A 26,233-nucleotide genomic window follows, 5' to 3' on the forward strand; every position below is an offset into this window, starting at 1 on the left:
AACAAACCTCCAAACAAGCTTCAATGCCATACAACACTCCTTCAGTAGCCTCCAACTGCTCTTAAACACTAGTAAAACTAAATGCATGCTCTTCAATCGAACGCTGCTGGCACCCGCCCACCCGACTAGAATCACTACTCTCGACGGGTCTGACCTAGAGTATGTGGACAACTACAAATACCTAGGTGTCTGGTTAGACTGTAAACTCTCCTTCCAGACTCACATTAAGCATCTCCAATCCAAAGTTAAATCTAGAATCGGCTTCCTATTTCGCAACAAAGCCTCCTTCACTCATGCTGCCAAACATGCCCTCGTAAAACGGACTATCCTACCGATCCTTGACTTCGGTGATGTCATTTACAAAATAGCCTCCAACACTCTACTCAGCAAATTGGATGTAGTCTATCACAGTGCCATCCGTTTTGTCTCCAAAGCCCCATACACTACCCACCACTGTGACCTGTACACTCTTGTTGACTGGTCCTCACTACATATTCATCGCCAAACCCACTGGCTCCAGGTCATCTATAAATCACTGCTAGGCAAATCCCAGTCTTATCTTAGCTCATTGGTCACCATAGCAGCACCCACCCGTAGTCTGCGCTCCAGCAGGTATATCTCACTGGACATCCCCAAAGCCAACACCTCCTTTGGCCGCCATTCCTTCCAGTTCTCTGCTGCCAATGACTGGAACGAATTGCAAAAATCTCTGAAGCTGGAGACTCTTATCTCCCTCACTAACTTTAAGCATCAGTTGTCAGAGCACCTTACCGATCACTGCACCTGTACACAGCCCATCAATAATTAGCCCACCCAACTTGCACCCCAGTATCTCTATTTGCACATAATCTCTTGCACATCTAGCATTCCAGTGTTAATACTAATTGTAATTATTTTGCACTATGGCCTATTTATTGCCTTACCTCCATAACTTACTACATTTGCACACACTGTATATATATTTTCTGTTGTATTTTTTGACTTTATGTTTTTTTACCCCATATGTAACTCTGTGTTGTTGTTTTTATCGCACTGCTTTGCTTTATCTTGGCCAGGTCGCAGTTGTAAATGAGAACTTGTTCTCAACTGGCTTACCTGGTTAAATAAAGGTTAAATAAAACATGTCAGAGTAGATCAATGGTAATTCTATTGAACTGTTATCCATCAATAGTAGCATTCATTGATTCTGTCATGTAATGTCATCCATCAAGAGCAGCAGGTCAACATTTAAATGATCTTGTTGTTTGTTTGTTGTTATTGTTATTGTTGTTGTTGTTGTTGTTATTGTTATTGTTGTTGTCTCTAACAGGTTTGGAGGAGCAGGAGGCTAGGCTACTGAGGCGTGTGAAGTTTGAAGTCATGGTTGAGACACCCAGGGTTCAGATGAGTCCCATCCCAGAGACAGAGCCTCTTTGGCGGGTAGAGAGTACCAAACACCTCCCTGGAGATCCACCTCATGGACAGGTGATAACAAAAACTAATTGTCCATTTTGTCGATGTACCATTTTGTCAAAGGCATTTGGTTTCACTATAAGTAAGCCTTGTCCTAGCCAGAACGGCCCATAGGGCAGGAGCCTGTCTCCTGTTTCTGTAGCGTGAGGCAGCTTGATGTACTAGTAAACCCCCTGGACTAGTCTCAACAATTTCAACATAACTGATCATCTTTATTGTATATTCCAGAAAATTGGGAGGCCCGTGGTAATACACCCTGATGACAGGTATCTCTCAGGGGGGTCAAACTCGTCCCACGGAGGGCTTAGTGTCTGCGGGTTTTTGGTTTTTTGGTTTTTCATTTCAATTAAGCCCTAGACACCCAGGTGAGGGGAGTTCCTTACTAATTAGTGACCTTTTATCATCAATCAAGTACAAGGGAGTAGCGAAAACCCGCAGACACTCGGCCCTCCGTGGAATGAGTTTGACACGTGCTCTAGATCTTTGAAGGATGCATGCACTCAAACACTTGGCTTCTATTGGTTGACTTATACTGAACAAAAATATAACCGCAACATGCAACAATTTCAAAATATTTTTACTGAGTTACAGTTCATAGAAGGAAATCAGTCAATTGAAATAAATTCATTAGGACCTATGGATTTCACATGACTGGGCAGGGGTGCACACACTGGGGAGCCAGGTCCTCCAACTGGGGAGCCAGGCCCAGCTAATCACAGTGCTCTCACATTTCCTGTCCACGTAATTTCCTGTCACAAACTCTAATACCTCCTGCGCCTTGACCTGTGGCTTCTGTTTCCAAAGTTTTACTTTGTTCTACTTTGTTTTATTTAATTATGTTCATAAGCGTTTGTGTCAACACCTGCTACCAACTAACCAGCTAGCTAGGTGGCTAGGTTGCAATAGAGCTCACTTCGCCTGGAATAGCTAACGAACGTTTCCAGCGCTGTAGAAGGCTAGCTAACCAGGTTGCAATAGAGCTCACTTCGCCTGGAATAGCTAACGAACGTTTCCAGCGCTGTAGAAGCTGTGTTTATTATGCTCTTGTCAGGGACAATATTGACAATCCGGAGTTCCAATGCGGAGGATTACAGGAAGGAGGTGGCTTTGTGTCATGAGAATTTCTATCTCTAATTCAACCTAAGCTTGAATCATTACCAGAGGTTGTAAGGCTCTGGTTTTAATCATAAATGATTCAAGGTCCACAACCAGCAAGAATGATCTGTATTTTTATTCATGCAGAGCTCTGGCGCCAAAACCCATACACTCCTGTTTTATACCTCTTGACACACAAAGGCACTTTGCTCCGCCCACCTTCAGGAGGCTTTTTTTAACCAGTTTTCTCAGTCCCCTTCACCCTGGAATGTTTAGTCCCGCCCCCCTCTGTTAGTGGGTTGCCACTACATTATAACTTTAACACCGTTCACACATTTATACTGTATTTGGGGTGAAATCCTTTAGTCATTATTCTTAAAATACAAATTAATCTAACACTATGCTTAACAAACAAATCTCAATTCTGCGCAAACTTATGGGGAAAACGCAAATTGGAACTTTCTCGTTCTCAACTCCTATGGCTGGATGCTGCTCGGGCCCGATGGGTGTTTCCCCGCCTTGTCATCTGTCCCAATCTGAATGGCCTGTTCTACCTGGAACTTGCCTGCCAAGGAAGTCGTCTCCATCTGCTTCTCCTCCTCCTTCCTGTAGTGAAGTAGACGGAGAACAGCAAGAGGATTGTTCCAATCAGTGCTGGTCCCATGTCACAAGTCGTGGAAACCGAAGGCAGCGGCATGCTGCTAAGCGGACTGGAGTGACTGCGAGATGTTCGGAGCAGATTGACATAAGGAATAGCTTCACTGCACTGGAGCCTGATCTACCTGCTCCTTCATCACTGGGACTGCCTGTGTCTGGGACCATACGTCGGGACTACCGGCCGTGGTGACTCCTTGCTGTCCCCAGTCCGCCTGGCCTTGCTGCTATTCCAGTTTAAACTGTTCTGCCTGCGGTTATGGAACCCCTACCTGTCCCAGACCTGCTGTTTTAAACTCTAATGATCGGCTATGAAAAGCCAACTGAGATTTATTCCTGATTATTATTTGACCATGCTTGTCACTTATGAACATTTTTGAACATCTTGGCATGGTTCTGTTATAATCTCCACCCGGCACAGCCAGAAGAGGACTGGCCACCCCTCATAGCCTGGTTCCTCTCTAGGTTTCTTCCTAGGTTTTGCCTTTCTAGGGAGTTTTTCCTAGCCACCGTGCTTCTACACCTGCATTATTAGCTGTTTGGGGTTTTAGGCTGGGTTTCTGTACAGCACTTCGAGATATTAGCTGATGTAAGAAGGGCTATATAAAATAAAATTGATTGATTGATTGATTGGGACTGCCTGTGTCTGGGACTGCCTGTGTCTGGGACTGCCTGTGTCTGTGACTGCCTGTGTCTGGGACTGCCTGTGTCTGGGACTGCCTGTGTCTGTGACTGCCTGTGTCTGGGACTGCCTGTGGCTGGGACTGGGACTGCCTGTGTCTGGGACTGCCTGTGTCTGGGACTGCCTGTGTCTGGGACTGCCTGTGTCTGGCACTGCCTGTGTCTGGGACTGCCTGTGTCTGGGACTGCCTGTGTCTGGGACTGCCTGTGTCTGGGACTGCCTGTGTCTGGGACTGGGACTGCCTGTGTCTGGGACTGCCTGTGTCTGGGACTGCCTGTGTCTGGGACTGCCTGTGTCTGGGACTATCTGTGTCTGGGACTGCCTGTGTCTGGGACTGCCTGTGTCTGGGACTGCCTGTGTCTGGGACTGGGACTGCCTGTGTCTGGGACTGGGACTGCCTGTGTCTGGGACTGCCTGTGTCTGGGACTGCCTGTGTCTGGGACTGCCTGTGTCTGGGACTGCCTGTGTCTGGGACTGCCTGTGTCTGGGACTGCCTGTGTCTGGGACGGTGGTGCTGACTCCAACTACACTGACTCCAGCAGCGGCTTCGTCGTCGAGTTCGGCTCCTTTCCCTCTGTCTGGATCTGACGGGGCACAGCCTGCTGTGGGAGGTCTGGACCTATCGCCGGGAGCAGCGGGCGTACGCTATCCTGCTTCTCATTGGCCCGTGAAAGATTCAACGAATTGTGTGAGGGGTGGGAATGGGAATGGGAGGATTTATCAATTCCCTTCTCTGGCCGTTGTTTTGGGCAGTTCAATGGTGAGAAATGTCTCAGTCCCTGGACCAAAAACGTTGTGGTATCCAGGAGCACGAGTACAGGACATCAATAAGCTGCTCCCAAACATTTTAAACCTGTATCAGGAAATGGGATTCAATGACATTATGAAGGGCAGCAGCTCAGAACAACTGAAGATGGATTTTAAAGAACTGATTGGGTCACTGCTTGACACCAACAAACGCCCCACAATATCTGTCCCTCTGCCTTCCCTAAGTCATGGCATTGAACGTTTCAGCAGACTTTTAGCCCTCCATAACTGGCTACAAGACTATTGTAGCTCTGTGGGTATAACGTTTATTGACAATTCTGATACCTTCTGGAAGCAAAGCTCGTTTTAAAAGGAGGATGGGATCCACCCAAATCATTTGGGTTCCTGGGTCCTTTCACAGCATTATGAGGCTGCGTTGAGACAATGACTTATCAATGACCCAAGCCTAACTCAGTTAATCCCTACCATTGTGTCGCTGAGTTGTCATAATACTTCAGCAAATGTACATTATCCCAGGGGCATTGGAAGACACAATGTAAGTAACCTAATTTACTGTATGTCACTCTTACTGCCCTGAATGCCTCTGCTGATCCCACAGCTACTGAATGCAGTATTAATGTGCCTATGAAGCAGAGTTATACTGTTAGCACTGAGACGGTGTGCCCCTAGTAGGAAGTCCACTGTGTGCAGCTCACCCTGCACTAATATAAATAACATGAGCACATCTACTGCTGCTAAGCTTCCCAGTAAAGCAATAAAAACAATCAAGCATTCCAGAAAAGTGCTAAAAATGGCCCACGTTAACATATGTAGCTTAAGAAACAAGGTTCATGAAATCAATAATTTGCTAGTAACAGATGATATTCATATTCTGACAATCTCTGAAACTCACTTAGATACAGTGGGGGAAAAAAGTATTTAGTCAGCCACCAATTGTGCAAGTTCTCCCACTTAAAAAGATGAGAGAGGCCTGTAATTTTCATCATAGGTACACGTCAACTATGACAGACAAATTAAGAAAAAAAATTCCAGAAAATCACATTGTAGGATTTTTAATGAATTTATTTGCAAATTATGGTGGAAAATAAGTATTTGGTCACCTACAAACAAGCAAGATTTCTGGCTCTCACAGACCTGTAACTTCTTCTTTAAGAGGCTCCTCTGTCCTCCACTCGTTACCTGTATTAATGGCACCTGTTTGAACTTGTTATCAGTATAAAAGACACCTGTCCACAACCTCAAACTGTCACACTCCAAACTCCACTATGGCCAAGACCAATGAGCTGTCAAAGGACACCAGAAACAAAATTGTAGACCTGCACCAGGCTGGGAAGACTGAATCTGCAATAGGTAAGCAGCTTGGTTTGAAGAAATCAACTGTGGGAGCAATTATTAGGAAATGGAAGACATACAAGACCACTGATAATCTCCCTCGATCTGGGGCTCCACGCAAGATCTCACCCCGTGGGGTCAAAATGATCACAAGAACGGTGAGCAAAAATCCCAGAACCACACGGGGGACCTAGTGAATGACCTGCAGAGAGCTGGGACCAAAGTAACAAAGCCTACCATCAATAACACACTACGCCGCCAGGGACTCAAATCCTGCAGTGCCAGACGTGTCCCCCTGCTTAAGCCAATACATGTCCAGGCCCGTCTGAAGTTTGCTAGAGTGCATTTGGATGATCCAGAAGAGGATTGGGAGAATGTCATATGGTCAGATGAAACCAAAATAGAACTTTTTGGTAAAAACTCAACTCGTCGTGTTTGAAGGACAAAGAATGCTGAGTTGCATCCAAAGAACACCATACCTACTGTGAAGCATGGGGGTGGAAACATCATGCTTTGGGGCTGTTTTTCTGCAAAGGGACCAGGACGACTGATCCGTGTAAAGGAAAGAATGAATGGGGCCATGTATCGTGAGATTTTGAGTGAAAACCTCCTTCCATCAGCAAGGGCATTGAAGATGAAACGTGGCTGGGTCTTTCAGCATGACAAGGATCCCAAACACACCGCCCGGGCAACGAAGGAGTGGCTTCGTAAGAAGCATTTCAAGGTCCTGGAGTGGCCTAGCCAGTCTCCAGATCTCAACCCCATAGAAAATCTTTGGAGGGAGTTGAAAGTCCGTGTTGCCCAGCGACAGCCCCAAAACATCACTGCTCTAGAGGAGATCTGCATGGAGGAATGGGCCAAAATACCAGCAACAGTGTGTGAAAACCTTGTGAAGACTTACAGAGAACGTTTGACCTGTGTCATTGCCAACAAAGGGTATATAACAAAGTATTGAGAAACTTTTGTTATTGACCAAATACTTATTTTCCACCATAATTTGCAAATAAATTCATTAAAAATCCTACAATGTGATTTTCTGGATTTTTTTTCTCATTTTGTCTGTTCTAGTTGACGTGTACCTATGATGAAAATTACAGGCCTCTCTCATCTTTTTAAGTGGGAGAACTTGCACAATTGGTGGCTGACTAAATACTTTTCCCCCCCACTGTAATACCTTTGATGATACAATGGTTGCTATACATGGTTATAAGATCTACAGAAAAGACAGAAATGTCAAAGGTGGAGAACCAAATGTATTTGATATCAACAGAGAGGTATATTTGCTGGATGATTTAAATATTGGCAGGCTTTCATCAGGCTGCCCACTCAAGAGAAAGCTTAAAACTGTAACCAGTGCCTGCAACCTGGTTAGGTTATCAGTCAACCTACCAGGATAGTTACAAACAGCACAGGAATTAAATCATCAACACGTATTGATCACATCTTTACTAATGCTACAGAAATGTGCTTTAAAGCAGTATCCAGATCCATTGGACGTAGTGATCACAATATAGTAGCCAGATCTAGGAAAACCTAAATTCCAAAGGCTGGGCCTAATATAGTGTATAAGAGGTCATACAATACGTTTTGTAGTGATTCCTATGTTGAAGATGTAATGAATGATTCTTATGTTGTTGGATGAGGCAAAAGGAATGGCAAATAATTTGGCTGCACAACCGATTGGCAAACGTACTGCAAATTGAGAAATCATGTGACTAAACTGAATAAAAAGAAGAAGAAACTACACTATGAAACAAAGATAAATGACATAAAGAATGATAGTAAAAAGCTTTGGAGCACTTTAAATGATATTTTGGGCAAAAAGGCAAACTCAGCTCCATCATTTCTTGAATCAGATGGCTCATTCATCACAAAACCCACTGATATTGCCAACTACTTTGATGATTTTTTCATTGGCAAGATTAGCAAACTTAGGCATGACATGCCAGCAACAAACGCTGACACTATACATCCAAGTACAACTGATCAAATTATGAAAGACAAGCATTGTAATTTTGAATTCCGTAAAGTATGTATGGAAGAAGTGAAATTATTTGTTGTTGTCTATGTAAAATTACTGAGGATAATAGCGGATGATATTGCCACTCCTATTTGCCATATCTTCAATTTACGCCTACTAGAAAGTGTGTGCCCTCAGGCCTGAAGGGAAGCAAAAGTCATTCCGCTACCTAAGAATAGTAAAGTCCCCTTTACTGGCTCAAATAGCCAACCAATCAACCTGTTACCAACCCTTAGTAAACTTTTTGAAAAAATTGTGTTTGAACAGATACAATGCTATTTTACTGTAAACAAATTGACAACAGACTTTCAGCACGCTTATAGGAAAAGACATTCAACAAACACAGCACTTACACAAATGACTGATGATTGGCTGAGAGAAATTGATGATAAAAATATTGTGGTGGCTGTTTTGTTAGACTTCAGTGCGGCTTTTGACATTATCAATCATCGTCTGCTGCTGGAAAAACGTATGTGTTATGGCTTTACACTCCCTGCTATATTGTGGATAAAGAGTTACCTGTCTAACAGAACACAGAGGGTGTTCTTTAATGGAAGCCTCTCCAACATAATCCAGGTAGAATCAGGAATTCCCCAGAGCAGCTGTCTAGGCCCATTACTTTTTTAAATCTTTACTAACAACATGCCACTGTCTTTGAGTAAAGCCAGTGTGTCTATGTATGCGGATGACTCAACACTATACACGTCAGCTACTACAGCGACTGAAATGACTGCAACACTTAACAAAGGGCTGCCGTTTGTTTCAGAATGGGTGGCAAGGAAGAAGTTAGTCCTAAATATTTCAAAAACTTAAAGCATTGTATTTGGGACACATTCACTAAACCCTAAACCTCAACTAAGTCTTGCAATGAATAGTGAGGACATTTAGCAAGTTGAGGTGACTAAACTGTTTGGAGTAACCCTGGATTGTAAACTGTCATGGTCAAAACATGTTGATACAACAGTAGCTAAGATGGGGAGAAGTCTGTCCATAATAAAGCGCTGCTCAACCTTCTTAACAGCACTATCAACAAGGCAGGTCCTACAGGCCCTAGTTTTGTCGCACCTGGACTACTGTTCAGTCGTGTGGTCAGGTGCCACAAAAAGGGACTTAAAGTGGAGGAAAGATTGACTTTATCATTACTTGTTTTTGTAAGAGGTTTTGACAAGCTGAATGTACCGAGCTGTCTGTTTAAACTACTAGCACACAGCTCGGACACCCATGCATACCCCACAAGCACACGCACACTCTACACACACGCACATTGTAATATTGTTGTATAGTGGTATTATACATTTTGTGGTGTGGATATTTGGAGGTGTGACAGTGTTCTATGATGTCCTGTTTTATCTTTGGTTTTATGTGTAATGCAAGTGCCTTAATGTGTTTGGACCCAAGGAAGAGTAGCTGCTGCCTTGGCAGGAACTAATGGGGATCCATAATAAACCCCAGGGAGAGTAGCTGCTGCCTTGGCAGGAACTAATGGGGATCCATAATAAACCCCAGGAAGAGTAGCTGCTGCCTTGGCAGGAACTAATGGGGATCCATAATAAACACCAGGAAGAGTAGCTGCTGCTTTGGCAGGAACTAATGGGGATCCATAATAAACCCCAGGAAGAGTAGCTGCTGCCTTAGCAGGAACTAATGGGGATCCATAATAAACCCCAGGGAGAGTAGCTGCTGCCTTGGCAGGAACTAATGGAGATCCATAATAAACCCCAGGAAGAGTAGCTGCTGCCTTGGCAGGAACTAAGGGGGATCCCTAATAAACCCCAGGAAGAGTAGCTGCTGCCTTGGCAGGAACTAATGGGGATCCATAATAAACCCCAGGAAGAGTAGCTGCTGCCTTGGCAGGAACTAATGGGGATCCCTAATAAACCCCAGGAAGAGTAGCTGCTGCCTTGGCAGGAACTAATGGGGATCCATAATAAACCCCAGGAAGAGTAGCTGCTGCCTTGGCAGGAACTAATGGGGATCCCTAATAAACCCCAGGAAGAGTAGCTGCTGCCTTGGCAGGAACTAATGGGGATCCCTAATAAACCCCAGGAAGAGTAGCTGCTGCCTTGGCAGGAACTAATGGGGATCCCTAATAAACCCCAGGAAGAGTAGCTGCTGCCTTGGCAGGAACTAATGGCGATCCCTAATAAACCCCAGGAAGAGTAGCTGCTGCCTTGGCAGGAACTAATGGGGATCCCTAATAAACCCCAGGAAGAGTAGCTGCTGCCTTGGCAGGAACTAATGGGGATCCCTAATAAACCCCAGGAAGAGTAGCTGCTGCCTTGGCAGGAACTAATGGGGATCCCTAATAAACCCCAGGAAGAGTAGCTGCTGCCTTGGCAGGAACTAATGGGGATCCCTAATAAACCCCAGGAAGAGTAGCTGCTGCCTTGGGAGGAACTAATGGGGATCCCTAATAAACCCCAGGAAGAGTAGCTGCTGCCTTGGCAGGAACTAATGGGGATCCATAATAAACCCCAGGAAGAGTAGCTGCTGCCTTGGCAGGAACTAATGGGGATCCATAATAAACCCCAGGAAGAGTAGCTGCTGCTTTGGCAGGAACTAATGGGGATCCATAATAAACCCCAGGAAGAGTAGCTGCTGCCTTGGCAGGAACTAATGGGGATCCCTAATAAACCCCAGGAAGAGTAGCTGCTGCTTTGACAGGAACTAATGGGGATCCATAATAAACCCCAGGAAGAGTAGCTGCTGCCTTGGCAGGAACTAATGGGGATCCATAATAAACCCCAGGAAGAGTAGCTGCTGCTTTGACAGGAACTAATGGGGATCCATAATAAACCACAGGAAGAGTAGCTGCTGCCTTGGCAGGAACTAATGGGGATCCATAATAAACCCCAGGAAGAGTAGCTGCTGCCTTGGCAGGAACTAATGGGGATCTATAATAAATACAAATACAAATCAGAATACGTTTTTCCCCACAAAAGGGCTTTATTACAGACAGAAATACTCCTCAGCACCCCCCCCACCTACCCCTCCTCAGACAATCCCGCAGGTGAAAAAGCCGGATGTGGAGGTCCTGGGCTGGCGTGGTTACACGTGGTCTGCGGTTGTGATGACGGTAGGATGTACTGCCAAATTCTTTCAAATGACGTTGTAGGCGGCTTATGGTAGAGAAATGAACATTAAAATCCCTGGCAACAGCTCTGTTGGACATGGCCTTTTATTGCCCACAGCACAAGGTCCACCTGTGTAATGATCATGCTGTTTAATCAGCTTCTTGATATGCCATGCCTGTTAGATGGATGGATTATCTTGGCCCTGGAGAAATGCTCAATAACAGAGATGTAAACAAATTTGTGCACAAAATTTTAGAGAAATAAGCTTTTTGTGCATGTGGAACATTTCTGGGATCTTTTATTTCAGCTCATGAAAAATGGGACCAACACTTTACACTTTGTTGCGTTTATAATTTTGTTCAGTATAGTTAGCTATAGCTTGGCTACTCATGATATATTGCACGTTTGCATGACATATTGCTTTGAGATTTCTTTCTGTTATGAAAAGCGCTACAGAAGTTGAATAAATTATAACGATTTAGTGTGAAAGACTGTGAGGATGTTGGAGGAGAGAGACCCTGGCCTCTACAGAGAGGAGAGAGACCCTGGCCTCTACAGAGAGGAGAGAGACCCTGGCCTCTACAGAGAGGAGAGAGACCCTGGCCTCTACAGAGAGGAGAGAGACCCTGGCCTCTACAGAGAGGAGAGAGACCCTGGCCTCTACAGAGAGGAGAGAGACCCTGCAGTCTGAAGACGGCTTCAGTAGATTCCTCCTGGAGAAGCAGCCAGCTATCACACATCAACTACTATGGTGGTTACCTGGGTGGGGCCCAGCAGGGACGGAAACGTGAGTTCACCTTCCTTCATATATTCACCTTCCTTCACATTCTTCAGTTCAGTTGTGAAGAATTAAGAATGATTGTGAGTGTGCATGTGTATCACAGAGTCAAATTCCAACTTGTTTTGTTTCTTTGGTCAGTGAAACAAGGCAGTGCGAAGGACAACACATCCTCAGACCCCAGCGTCTCCAGATTTCATTTCCCTCCCGTTTTTTCTGGCTCACTGGTCAGTGTGGACCCGGAGAGGGACAGTGGTGGGAGGGTAAGTAAGGCGTTCTAATGACACCAGCTTTGAGCTTCATAGAATTACAACATAGTAATTCTAAATCCTTATATGGCAGAAACCAAGGAGTCCAGGTGGGCTGGGGGGGAGGAGAGACTCAGAGCAGTTCCTGCCACTCATACATGAGGCTTACGTCAGCTCAGAGGGTCCAGCCCAGACCCAGCCAGAGAGGTTGACCCAGACCCACCTAGAGCCCCAAGCCCATCCAGAGAAGCCAGGACCCAGGAGGCTGTTGCTGTCAGTGCTGCTACCCCATATAGAAGAGGAGGAGATGCAGACAGGTATCTTTATTTCCCCTGTGTATTAATGTTTAACATGCTGACTAATACCTACTAGGACATTCTTATTTATTGTATTATTTAACTACGTAAGTCATTGAAAACACATTATATTTTACACTAACGATCTTCATCCTATTGTCTTGTCGGTCTCTTCTGTGTCTCTCAGTTGGTGTCCACCACAAGCAATCAGAGGAGGACAGAGGGGAGCCTGACTGTGGAGAGATGATACACAAAAGAGAGAGCACTAGAAGAGGGGGAGGAGGAGGAGGAGGAGGAGGAGGAAGAGGAAGGGGTCTCCCTGAGAAAGGCTCTAAGCAGACAGGGCCTGAGCAGGACGGTCTCTCCCTACTTGAGCCTGGGGAAGGTATTCAGATCACCTGAGATGAAATGGAAAGAATGTTTCAGATTCCAATGGCAGATGGATTTCTGCTCAAATCCCCAGATAGGGAGATTTACTATGTACTGGTGATTGGGCTGAGGGGAAAGCCTGGTCCCAGATCTGTTTGTGCTCTTGCCAACTCCATTGCTGTCATTGTCAAACCAAGCATTGAGTTGGTATGGCAATTCCTTAAGAAACTAAATGGAGTTGGTAAATTGGTAAGAGAGCAGAAACAGACTGGTATCCAGGCTAGAGTAAGACTAATGAAGTAAGTTACCCAGAAACATACTGGCATCCAGGCTACAGAAAGTCAGTTAACCAGAAACAGACTGGCATCCAGGCTAGGGAGAGTCAGGTGAAGGAAGTTACAGAGAAACAGACTGGAATCCAGGCTATGGAAAGTCAGGTGAAGGAAGTTACAGAGAAACAGACTGGAATCCAGGCTATGGAAAGTCAGGTGAAGGAAGTTACAGAGAAACAGACTGGAATCCAGGCTATGGAAAGTCAGGTGAAGGAAGTTACAGAGAAACAGACTGGAATCCAGGCTATGGAAAGTCAGGTGAAGGAAGTTACAGAGAAACAGACTGGAATCCAGGCTATGGAAAGTCAGGTGAAGGAAGTCACAGAGAAACAGACTGGAATCCAGGCTATGGAAAGTCAGGTGAAGGAAGTTACAGAGAAACAGACTGGAATCCAGGCTATGGAAAGTCAGGTGAAGGAAGTTACAGAGAAACAGACTGGAATCCAGGCTATGGAAAGTCAGGTGAAGGAAGTTACAGAGAAACAGACTGGAATCCAGGCTATGGAAAGTCAGGTGAAGGAAGTTACAGAGAAACAGACTGGAATCCAGGCTATGGAAAGTCAGGTGAAGGAAGTTACAGAGAAACAGACTGGAATCCAGGCTATGGAAAGTCAGGTGAAGGAAGTTACAGAGAAACAGACTGGCATCCAGGCTAGGGAAGTCATTTATCCAGAAACAGACTGGCAAACAGGCTTGGTTAAGGGCTGTAAGTAAGCATTTCACTGTAATGTCTAAACCTGTTGTATTCGGCGCATGTGGCCAATACAATTTGATTTGATTTGATCCAGTCTAGGGAAAGTCAGTTAGCCAGAAACAGACTGGCATCCAGTCTAGGGAAAGTCAGTTTCACAAAACACAGACTGGCATCCAGTCTAGGGAAAGTCAGTTTCACAAAACACAGACTGGTATCCAGGCTAGGGAAAGTCAGTGACCCAGAAGCAGACTGGTATCCAAGGAAGTGAGAGTCAGTTATCAGAAACAGACTGGAATCCAGGCTAGGGAAAGCCCTTTACCCAGAAACAGACTGTTACCAGGCTAGGGAAAGCCTGATGAAGGAAGTCACCCAGAAACAGACTGGCAAACTGGCTAGCGAAAGACTGGAATCCAGGCTAGGGAAAGTCCTTTACCCAGAAACAGACTGGTATCCAAGGAAGTGAGAGTCAGTTAAACAGAAACAGACTGGAATCCAGGCTAGGGAAAGCCTGATGAAGGAAGTTACCCAGAAACAGACTGGCAATCAGCCCAGGGAAAGTCAGTGACCCAGAAGCAGACAAGCATACATTTACATTTACGTCATTTAGCAGACGCGCTTGTCCAGAGCGACTTACAAATTGGTGCATTCACCTTATAGCCAGTGGGATAACTACTTTACAATTTTTTTTTTTTTGGTGGGGTAAGGGGGGTGTTAGAAGGATTACTTTATCCTATCCCAGGTGTTCCTTAAAGAGGTGGGGTTTCAAATGTCTCCGGAAGGTGGTGAGTGACTCCGCTGTCCTGGCGTCGTGAGGGAGCTTGTTCCACCATTGGGGTGCCAGGGCAGCGAACAGTTTTGACTGGGCTGAGCGGGAACTGTGCTTCAGCAGAGGTAGGGGAGCCAGCAGGCCAGAGGTGGATGAACGCAATGCCCTCGTTTGGGTGTAGGGACTGATCAGAGCCTGAAGGTACGGAGGTGCCGTTCCCCTCACAGCTCCATAGGCAAGCACCATGGTCTTGTAGCAGATGCGAGCTTCAACTGGAAGCCAGTGTTGTGTGCGGAGGAGCGGGGTGACGTGAGAGAACTTGGGAAGGTTGAACACCAGACGGGCTGCAGCATTCTGGATGAGTTGTAGGGGTTTAATGGCACAGGCAGGGAGCCCAGCCAACAGCGAGTTGCAGTAATCCAGACGGGAGATGACGAGTGCCTGGATTAGGACCTGTGCCGCTTCCTGTGTAAGGCAGGGTCGTACTCTCCGAATGTTGTAGAACATGAACCTACAGGATCGGGTCACCGCCTTGATGTTAGCGGAGAACGGCAGGGTGTTGTCCAGGGTCACGCCAAGGCTCTTCGCACTCTGGGAGGAGGACACAACGGAGTTGTCAACCGTGATGGAAGAGCAGCTCCGTCTTGCCAAGGTTCAGCTTGAGGTGGTGATCTGTCATCCATACTGATATGTCTGCCAGACATGCAGAGATGCGATTCGCCACCTGGTTATCAGAAGGGGGAAAGGAGAAGATTAGTTGTGTGTCGTCTGCGTAGCAATGATAGGAGAGGCCATGTGAGGATATGACAGAGCCAAGTGACTTGGTGTATAGTGAGAATAGGAGAGGGCCTAGAACTGAGCCCTGGGGGACACCAGTGGTGAGAGCACGTGGTGCGGAGACAGCTTCTCGCCACGCCACTTGGTAGGAGCGACCGGTCAGGTAGGACACAATCCAAGAGTGAGCCGCGCCGGAGATGCCCAGCTCGGAGAGGGTGGAGAGGAGGATCTGATGGTTCACAGTATCAAAGGCAGCAGACAGGTCTAGAAGGATAAGAGCAGAGGAGAGAGAGTTAGCTTTAGCAGTGCGGAGAGCCTCCGTGACACAGAGAAGAGCAGTCTCATTTGAATGACCAGTCTTGAAACCTGACTGGTTTGGATCAAGAAGGTCATTCTGAGAGAGATAGCAAGAGAGTTGGCTAAAGACTGCACGCTCAATAGTTTTGAAGAGAAAAGAAAGAAGGGATACTGGTCTGTAGTTGTTGACATCAGAGGGATTGAGTGTTGGTTTTTTGAGAAGGGGTGCAACTCTCGCTCTCTTGAAGACGGAAGGGACATAGCCCGCGGTCAAGGATGAGTTGATCAGCGAGGTGAGGTAAGGGAGAAGGTCACCGGAGATGGTCTGGAGAAGAGAGGAGGGGATAGGGTCAAGCGGGCAGGTTGTTGGGCGGCCGGCCATCACAAGTCGCAAGATTTTATCTGGAGAGAGAGGGGAGAAATAAGTCAAAGCATAGGGTAGGGCAGTGTGAGCAGGACCAGCAGTGTCATTTGACTTAACAAACGAGGATCGGATGTCGTCAACCTTCTTTTCAAAATGGTTGACGAAGTCATCCACAGAGAGGGGGAGGGTCAGCAGGGAAGAGAAGGTGGCAAAGAGCTTCCTAGGGTTAGAGGCAGATGCTTGGAATTTAGAGTGGTAGAAAGTGGCCTTAGCAGCAGAAACAGATGAAGAAAATGTAGAGAGGAGGGAGTGAAAAGATGATGATCTAGTTTTCTTCCATTTCCGCTCGGCTGCCCGGAGCCCTGTTCTGTGAGCTCGCAATGAGTCATCAAGCCACGGAGCTGGAGGGGAGGACCGAGCCGGCCGGGAGGATAGGGGACATAGAGAGTCAAATGATGCAGAAAGGGAGGAGAGGAGGGTTGAGGAGGCAGAATCAGGAGATTGGAGGGAGAAGGATTGAGCAGAGGGAAGAGATTATAGGATGGAAGAGGAGAGAGTAGCGGGAGAGAGAGAGCGAAGGTTGCGACGGCGCATTACCATCTGAGTAGGGGCAGAGTGAGTAGTGTTGGAGGAGAGCGAGAGAGAAAAGGATACAAAGTAGTGGTTGGAGACATGGAGGGGAGTTGCAGTGAGATTAGTAGAAGAACAGCATCTAGTAAAGATGAGGTCAAGCGTATTGCCTGCCTTGTGAGTAGGGGGGGATGGTGAGAGGGTGAGGTCAAAAGAGGAGAGGAGTGGAAAGAAGGAGGCAGAGAGAAATGAGTCAAAGGTAGACGTAGGGAGGTTGAAGTCCCCCAGAACTGTGAGGGGTGAGCCATCCTCAGGAAAGGAACTTATCAAGGCGTCAAGCTCATTGATGAACTCTCCAAGGGAACCTGGAGGGCGATAGATGACAAGGATATTAAGCTTAAATGGGCTAGTGATTGTGACAGCATGGAATTCAAATGAGGAGATAGACAGATGGGTCAGGGGAAAAATAGAGAATGTCCATTTGGGAGAGATGAGGATTCCTGTGCCACCACCCCGCTGACCAGATGCTCTCAGGGTATGCGAGAACACATGGTCAGATGAGGAGAGAGCAGTAGGAGTAGCAGTGTTTTCAGTGGTAATCCATGTTTCCGTCAGCGCCAAGAAGTCGAGGGACTGGAGGGTAGCATAGGCTGAGATGCACTCTGCCTTGTTGCAGCAGAACGGCAGTTCCAGAGGCTGCCTGAGACCTGGAACTCCACGTGGGTGGTGCGTGCAGGGACCACTAGGTTAGAGAGGCAGCAGCCACGCGGTGTGAGGCGTTTGTATAGCCTGTGCGGAGAGGAGAGAACAGGGATAGGCAGAGGCATAGTTGACAGGCTGCAGAAAATGGCTACAATAATGCAAAGGAGATCGGAATGAAATGAACTAAACATCTGGGAAAGGAGAGAGCGAGGCCTCCCTCACCACAACACCCAAATATAACTCACCCAACTTCCACCTCAGAAACTATAATTGTTGTAAACTACAGCGGTTCAATGTTTTCTAGGAATAGACTAACTTAGTTTATTCAGCTAGCTAACTAGGTACAGTATTCTTCCGTGAAAATCATCCAGGGCACCTAGTCATAAGACGCCACAGCCAGCTAGCATGCCGGACTCCAACAACACGGTTTAGCACCAATACTCGGCCACAACAAACCACCATTTTACATTACATTTACATTTTAGTCATTTAGCAGACGCTCTTATCCAGAGCGACTTACAGTTTTAGTGAATACATATTTATTTTTTTGAGCTACATCCCTGCCGGCCATTCCCTCCCCTACCCTGGACGACGCTGGGCCAATTGTGCGCCGCCCATGAGACTCCTGGTCGCGGCCGGCTGCGACAGAGCCTGGATTGCCTTAGACCACTGCGCCACTCAGGAGGCAAGTGTATCAACACGCCAAGCAGATCGTTCGTGTCCGTGTCTAACGTTGTGTGTTAGACCGCTTGAGCGAGTCCGTCGTCAACTTATTCAGCCAGTTAGTTAGCTAGAATAGTTAGCATACTAGCTAGCCATTGCTTTCAGACAAAGAAGAAACCCCTCCTTTCACGGCACGAACACACAGAGAGAGCCAAGCTAACGTTAACTAGTCACCCATGTCCCGAATTCCCTTGAACGACTCTGGCTACCAATATGTAAAAACAAAACACAAATGTAGGTCATGACTTACCCCTAGCAGCTACTGTTAGCTAGCCAAGTGCAAAGCTAGCCACTGAATTGACTCAGCCAGTTCGCGTCTGTTCGCCAGGTCGTTCCAGCTATTGTTTACTAGTTGCTATCCAGGTAGCAACAAGCTAGCTAAATTTCAAGCACAGTAGCCACTTGCTACCTAACGTTAACGGTTCAGACAATGAGGTTAGAAAACAGCTGAATGGTAGGCATTATTGTATGTAATTATTGTAGGCAGCCAGCTGGCGTAATTACAGGCACTCTCAGGCGTGAAACAACTATACCATTGCTAATAGTTGCCAGTAGCTACGCGCTAGGTAGTGGGTTAGCCAGCTAGCTTCGTGCTACACCGGGCTCAGCCGAATACAATACTAACGTACAATAATTACATACAACAACCCACGATAACTACCTACAATACCTAACTACAATCTAAATACATAGTTTAAGCTTTACTCGACAAAGCCCAAACTATGTATAAAGCCAAGCTTACCCGACGACCTCACCCGACAACGCGCTAGGGAAAGTCAGTTACCCAGAAACAGACTGTTATCCAGGCTAGGGAAGGTGAGTTACACAAAAGTAGACTGGCATCCAGGCTAGGGAGAGCCTGGTAAAGAAATTTACCCAGAAACAGACTGGAATCCAGGCTAGGGAAAGTCAGTTAAACAGAAACAGACTGGAATCCAGTCTAGGGAGAGTCATTTATCCAGAATCAAACTGGCTAACAAGCTAGGGTAAGTCAATTACCTAGAAACAGACTGGCATCCAGGCTATGGAAAGTAATTTACCCAGATACAGACTGGTATCCAGGCTAGGCAAAGCCTGGTGAAGTAATCTTTACCTCTTATTTTATTGTGTGTGAAGTTTCAAACGCATTCTGTCGTTACTAAATGTTTAATGTGATAGAAATAATTATAATAATAACACAAAAAAAACATTTGATTAATAAAATATTGAATCAATTGTCTTCCTCAAATGAAGGGGATGATGTCACAATCTTTGCGAGAGGGAAGAAATCTGATTTCATTGGTCCTCAGCTCGCGACTCGTATACTTAATTCAGCACGAATGGAGTTAGCCCTGAGTTAGCCTTCCCCGGAGCAGGTTAGTTCTGAAGGATTCGTTGCCATAGAAATGTACCTGGCTAAAAGATGAGCCACTTTCATGGTACCGGTTATCCTGAGTTGAACTCAGCGTTGACCAAAGTTACCTGACTAACTCCTTAAACCAGCTATGTAGTATAGAGCTCTGTTCTGTGGCACCAGCTATGTAGTATAGGGCTCTGTTCTGTGGCACCAGCTATGTAGTATAGGGCTCTGTTCTGTGGCACCAGCTATGTAGTATAGGGCTCTGTTCTGTGGCACCAGCTATGTAGTATAGGGCTCTGTTCTGTGGCACCAGCTATGTAGTATAGGGCTCTGTTCTGTGGCACCAGCTATGTAGTATAGGGCTCTGTTCTGTGGCACCAGCTATGTAGTATAGGGCTCTGTTCTGTGGCACCAGCTATGTAGTATAGAGCTCTGTTCTGTGGCACCAGCTATGTAGTATAGAGTTCTGTTCTGTGGCACCAGCTATGTAGTATAGGGCTCTGTTCTGTGGCACCAGCTATGTAGTATAGGGCTCTGTTCTGTGGCACCAGCTATGTAGTATAGGGCTCTGTTCTGTGGCACCAGCTATGTAGTATAGAGCTCTGTTCTGTGGCACCAGCTATGTAGTATAGAGTTCTGTTCTGTGGCACCAGCTATGTAGTATAGGGCTCTGTTCTGTGGCACCAGCTATGTAGTATAGGGCTCTGTTCTGTGGCACCAGCTATGTAGTATAGGGCTCTGTTCTGTGGCATACCATAAGGCTTCACTATGACCTTCAGGTAAAAACGTTGCACTCAATAAAACTGCAGGAGCATTCAACAGTGTGCAGGGATCCATCTTTCTTTCACTATTCTGATACTTCCATTCCTCCTCCAGAGCATGCTGTCCCCCTGGCTGTATTTGCCCCCCTGGCTGGTCGGCTGAGAGGCCCAGGCAAACAGAGCTCCATGGCCATCTACAAAGACAGATCTGACGTCCATGCCCCCTGGGACCCCTCCGATCCTGGGAGGGCCATGGTCAGAGGAAGCCTACCCCTGGAGCTCAGGGGTAAGATGCCCATATCACAGGACTCTGTGTTCAGTAGATCTCTGGTATGTTGATAAGGCCATTCTAGATGCTCAGTTAGGTAAACCAACGTTTGAGTGTGTTCCAAAAGGCACCCTATTCCCTATATGGTGCACTACTTTTGACCAGGGCCCATTGGCACCATATTCTGGTCAAAAGTATTGAATAGGGTGCCATTTCAGCTCAGCTGGTAGAGCACGGCGCTTGTAACGCCAGGGTAGTGGGTTCGATCCCTGGGACCACCCATACACAAAAAAAAAATTTGCACGCATGACTGTACGTCGCTTTGGATAAAAGTGTCTGCTAAATGGCATATTATATTATTATTTCAGACGCAGCCTCTGTGTGTTTTCAGAGTGGCAGCAGCAGACAGGCAGATCCCTGGGCACCTTGATCTTGGGTCCTGATGGTGAGGTTATACAAATGTCCCTGTTGGACCCTACCAATATGGCTGCCACTGAGGACCAGCCTGCCCTAGCCTCTGTCCTGGACCAGGTCACACCAGACCATGGTATGTCTGTGGGGTTATTAACTATGCAGGGGCACTGGGGTCATCAGGCCAATGACAGGGAGGTTAGTGGGGGTTGGATGCATCCAGCACTGTTGTGGGGTTTCCATTTCAATTAGTCTCAGCTAATGTTTAGACTTAACATTTACATAGTAAATCATTATATTTGTTTGCTTCCAAATTAAACAGATTAACCATGTTAGTATTGAATGCCATTGTAAGCTCACTCATACGTAAAACAACTTCATTATGCCCTCTAGACTACAACACCTTCACTATGCCCTCTAGACTACAACACCTTCACTATGCCCTCTACACTACAACACCTTCACTATGCCCTCTACACTACAACACCTTCACTATGCCCTCTAGACTACAACACCTTCACTATGCCCTCTACACTACAACACCTTCACTATGCCCTCTAGACTACAACACCTTCACTATGCCCTCTACACTACAACACCTTCACTATGCCCTCTAGACTACAACACCTTCACTATGCCCTCTACACTACAACACCTTCACTATGCCCTCTACACTACAACACCTTCACTATGCCCTCACTATGCCCTCTAGACTACAACACCTTCACTATGCCCTCTACACTACAACACCTTCACTATGCCCTCTACACTACAACACCTTCACTATGCCCTCTAGACTACAACACCTTCACTATGCCCTCTACACTACAACACCTTCACTATGCCCTCTACACTACAACACCTTCACTATGCCCTCACTATGCCCTCTACACTACAACACCTTCACTATGCCCTCACTATGCCCTCTACACTACAACACCTTCACTATGCCCTCTACACTACAACACCTTCACTATGCCCTCTACACTACAACACCTTCACTATGCCCTCTACACTACAACACCTTCACTATGCCCTCTACACTACAAGACCTTCACTATGCCCTCTACACTACAACACCTTCACGATGCCCTCTACACTACAACACCTTCACTATGCCCTCTACACTACAACACCTTCACTATGCCCTCTACACTACAACACCTTCACTATGCCCTCTACACTAAAACACCTTCACTATGCCCTCTACAATACAACACCTTCACTATGCCCTCTACACTACAACAACTTCACTATGCCCTCTACACTACAACACCTTCACTATGCCCTCACTATGCCCTCTACACTACAACACCTTCACTATGCCCTCTACACTACAACACCTTCACTATGCCCTCTACACTACAACAACTTCACTATGCCCTCTACACCCATACAGCTCTCCAGGTCCTAGCCTCAGAGAGGAAGCTTCCCTGGATCCTACTGATGCCAACAGAGCATAAAGCTACAGGTCAGTGCCGGGTGAGAGAGAGGGGTAATGGAGGGAGACATGCTGCCTGTTGGAAAGGAAGGGTGAGGCAGAGAGAGAGGGGTAATGGAGGGAGACATGCAGCCTGTTGGAAAGGAAGGGTGAGGCAGAGAGAGAGGGGTTATGGAGGGAGACATGCAGCCTGTTGGAAAGGAAGGGTGAGGCAGAGAGAGAGGGGTAATGGAGGGAGACATGCTGCCTGTTGGAAAGGAAGGGTGAGGGAGACATGCAGCCTGTTGGAAAGGAAGGGTGAGGCAGAGAGAGAGGGGTAATGGAGGGAGACATGCAGCCTGTTGGAAAGGAAGGGTGAGGCAGAGAGAGAGGGGTAATGGAGGGAGACATGCAGCCTGTTGGAAAGGAAGGGTGAGGGAGACATGCAGCCTGTTGGAAAGGAAGGGTGAGGCAGAGAGAGAGGGGTAATGGGAGACATGCAGCCTGTTGGAAAGGAAGGGTGAGGGAGAGAGAGAGGGGTAATGGAGGGAGACATGCAGCCTGTTGGAAAGGAAGGGTGAGGGAGAGAGAGAGGGGTAATGGAGGGAGACATGCAGCCTGTTGGAAAGGAAGGGTGAGGGAGAGAGAGAGGGGTAATGGAGGGAGACATGCAGCCTGTTGGAAAGGAAGGGTGAGGGAGAGAGAGAGGGGTAATGGAGGGAGACATGCAGCCTGTTGGAAAGGAAGGGTGAGGGAGACATGCAGCCTGTTGGAAAGGAAGGGTGAGGCAGAGAGAGAGGGGTAATGGGAGACATGCAGCCTGTTGGAAAGGAAGGGTGAGGCAGAGAGAGAGGGGTTATGGAGGGAGACATGCAGCCTGTTGGAAAGGAAGGGTGAGGCAGAGAGAGAGGGGTTATGGAGGGAGACATGCAGCCTGTTGGAAAGGAAGGGTGAGGCAGAGAGAGAGGGGTAATGGAGGGAGACATGCAGCCTTTTGGAAAGGAAGGGTGAGGCAGAGAGAGAGGGGTAATGGAGGGAGACATGCAGCCTGTTGGAAAGGAAGGGTGAGGCAGAGAGAGAGGGGTTATGGAGGGAGACATGCAGCCTGTTGGAAAGAAAGGGTGAGGCAGAGAGAGAGGGGTAATGGGAGACATGCAGCCTGTTGGAAAGGAAGGGTGAGGCAGAGAGAGAGGGGTAATGGAGGGAGACATGCAGCCTGTTGGAAAGGAAGGGTGAGGGAGACATGCAGCCTGTTGTAAAGGAAGGGTGAGGCAGAGAGAGAGGGGTAATGGAGGGAGACATGCAGCCTGTTGGAAAGGAAGGGTGAGGGAGAGAGAGAGGGGTAATGGAGGGAGACATGCAGCCTGTTGGAAAGGAAGGGTGAGGGAGACATGCAGCCTGTTGTAAAGGAAGGGTGAGGGAGACATGGCACTGCTGGGGTGAGGGGGACATGGTGCTGCTGGGGTGAGGGGGAGGGATGTTTGGGGATAGGAGGTAGGAGGTAGGAGGTAGGAGGTAGGCGGTAGGAGGTAGGAGGTACGCTCGACTGACTCTGAGCAGAGGTTTGTGAACACATTTCCTTTAGAGCAGAGCCAGAGGTTTATCTTAGAGATTTCTTTGAACACATTTCCCCAACTATATGGAACATCGTTGGCGGCAGGTAGCCTAGTGGTTAAGAGCGTTGGGCCAGTAACCGAAAGGTCGCTGGTTCGAATCCTCGAGCCAGCAAGGTGGAAATCTGTCATTCTGCCCTTGAGGAAGGCAATTAACCCCCAACAACCGGGGGCTGATGACATGGAGGTTGATTAAGGAAGTCCCCCCCGCACCTCTCTGATACAGAAGGGTTGAATGCGTTCAGTTGTACAACTGACTAGGAACTTCCTCCAAAGTGCAGCAGCTGAACTCTCCTGAGACCCAGGCCGCTGGTGCGTAACCAGAGGGTTGCTCTGAGACCCATAAGCAGAGTACAATAGAATTAGTGAAGTCTCCTGGGTTGTGTCCCAAATGGCACCCCATTCCCTACTTTTGCAGTGCACTCTATAGGGAAAAGAGTGCCAGGCACTCTGGTCAAACGTAGTGCACTATATAGGGAATAGGGTGCACTCCTGGTGTCCCTATCAGCCTGGGGTAGAGACACTGTTAAGACCTGTTCTGACATCCAGGAACTCAATGAGAGTTAACATATACTGTTCCAGAGCCTATTGTGCTTAAACAGTAGGACACACTGGAACACTGATGTGTTGTTGGTATACTGTTGCTTTGAGTTGCCGCGGGTGTCAGTTCCACTCACCCCATTCATTCATTTACATTTACATTATTTAGCAGACGCTCTTATCCAGAGCGACTTACAGGAGCAATTAGGGTTAAGTGCCTTGCTCAAGGGCACATCGACAGATTTTTCACCTCGGAGATTAGAACCAGCGACCTTTCGGTTACTGGCACAACGCTCTTAACCACTAAGCCACCTGCCGCCCTATTGGCTACTCCCGTACCGGACGGGAGTAGCCAGCTAACTAGCTACTTGCTATCAGCTACCGTTAGCGGTTTTTCACCATTGTCCGTGGCCTGCACCACTCACCAGCCAGCTCTAGTCTGGACTATTATTCGGCCAGTCTGCACAGCGCGTTATCGACCCAGAACATATCAGTTTTTCTGCCGGAATCACTGAATCACTGGACCTTTAACTCCGGATTCATCGCTACCAGCTAGCTGCAACAAAATGGACGCTGTGGTCTGGCTAATCATCCTGAGCTAGGCCCATCTCCCGGCTATCTACCTCTCTGTCAACCGGACGAGACCACCTAGTGTTGACACGGAGCCCCGCCGATCCTACACGACTGGTCTGCCGACGAAATCGTCTGATGTGGTTACGACGTCGACCACGAAGATTCCATCTGCTAGCCCCGGCCCGCTAGCACACGCTAGCCGTGGCCTCTTACTCGCTAGTGCTTTAGCAGCCTCCGAACTATCCTATTGCTGTTCACCGGACCTTATGATAACTCAGCTATACAGCTGATGTCTGCTGGACTGTTCCTTTTTACGGTACTACATCCTGTTTATGTTTAGCCTCAGCCCAAACATGGTTAGCTTATTGTTGTTTCGGTTATTTCTAATTGTACTATTTCACTGTAGATCCCCCAGCCCAGCTAAACCTGCTTTAGATAGCTCCTTTGTCCCACCCCCCATACACGCGGAGACCAACTCAATTGGTGCCTCCAGTGATGCTATATCTTTCATTGTTACCCAACGCTTAGGTTTACCTCCACTTTACTCATATCCTTCCATATCCTTGTCTGTACATAATGGCCTGAATTTTTTCTACAACGCCCGGAAATCTGCCCCCTTTATTCTATGTACCCAACGCACTAGAAGACCAGTTCTTAAAGCCTTTAGCCGTATCCTTATTCTAGTCCTCCTCTGTTCCTCTGGTGATGTAGAGGCTAACCCAGGCCCTGCAGCCCTCAGTATCACTCCTACTCCCCAGGCGCTATCATTTGCTGACTTCTGTAATCGCAAAAGTCTTGGTTTCTTGCACGTAAATATCAGAAGTCTACTTCCTAAGTTTGAGTTATTCACTGCGTTAGCACACTCCGCCAACCCTGATGTTCTAGCAGTGTCTGAATCCTGGCTCAGGAAGGCCACCAAAAATTCTGAAATTTCCATCCCCAACTATAACATTTTCCGTCTAGATAGAACTGCCAAAGGGGGGTGGAGTTGCAATCTACTGTAGAGATAGCCTGCAGAGCTCTATCATACTATCCAGGTCTGTGCCCAAACAGTTTGAGCTTCTACTTCTAAAAATCCACCTTTCCAGAAATAAGTCTCTCACTGTTGCCGCTTGCTACAGACCCCCCTCAGCTCCCAGCTGTGCCCTGGACACCATATGTGAATTGATTGCCCCCCATTTATCCCCAGAGTTCGTACTGCTTGGTGACCTAAATTGGGATATGCTTAATACCCCGGCCATCCTACAATCCAAACTAGATGCCCTCAATCTCACGCAAATAATCAACGAACCTACCAGGTACAACCCTAAATCCG

The 26,233-nt window shown here is 47.2% G+C and overlaps 1 protein-coding gene and 2 long non-coding RNA genes across 5 annotated transcripts in view; 2 read left to right on the forward strand and 1 right to left on the reverse strand.

Annotated features, from left to right (window-relative positions):
• Window positions 1-1,336: 1,336 nt before the first annotated feature.
• LOC121560082 lies at window positions 1,337-11,636 on the forward strand. The gene is made up of 3 exons (XR_005998875.1): window positions 1,337-1,464; window positions 1,681-1,718; window positions 11,560-11,636. It is a non-coding gene; the product is annotated as an uncharacterized LOC121560082 (long non-coding RNA).
• A 1,069-nt stretch (window positions 11,637-12,705) lies between these two features.
• Window positions 12,706-26,233, forward strand: part of LOC121560084 (trichohyalin-like) — a 39,922-nt gene continuing 26,394 nt past the window's right edge. Inside the window, exons 1-4 of the mRNA XM_041873132.2 lie at window positions 12,706-12,784; window positions 20,209-20,379; window positions 20,753-20,908; window positions 22,172-22,243. Of these exons, the coding sequence (XP_041729066.1) occupies window positions 20,280-20,379; window positions 20,753-20,908; window positions 22,172-22,243 (328 nt within the window). The 5' untranslated portion in view covers window positions 12,706-12,784; window positions 20,209-20,279. The remainder of the gene's footprint in view (window positions 12,785-20,208; window positions 20,380-20,752; window positions 20,909-22,171; window positions 22,244-26,233) is intronic.
• On the reverse strand, window positions 21,177-21,950 carry LOC121560085. Of its 3 annotated transcripts, none has more exons than XR_005998877.1 (3): window positions 21,825-21,950; window positions 21,495-21,634; window positions 21,177-21,455 (listed from the first exon to the last, which is right to left on the reverse strand). It is a non-coding gene; the product is annotated as an uncharacterized LOC121560085 (long non-coding RNA). The 3 variants fall into 3 exon arrangements; XR_005998878.1 differs by having other exon boundaries at window positions 21,523-21,634; window positions 21,674-21,950; XR_005998876.1 differs by having other exon boundaries at window positions 21,674-21,950.

Source organism: Coregonus clupeaformis, chromosome 23 (genome assembly GCF_020615455.1).
Source record: "Coregonus clupeaformis isolate EN_2021a chromosome 23, ASM2061545v1, whole genome shotgun sequence".
Classification (NCBI taxonomy): domain Eukaryota; kingdom Metazoa; phylum Chordata; class Actinopteri; order Salmoniformes; family Salmonidae; genus Coregonus; species Coregonus clupeaformis.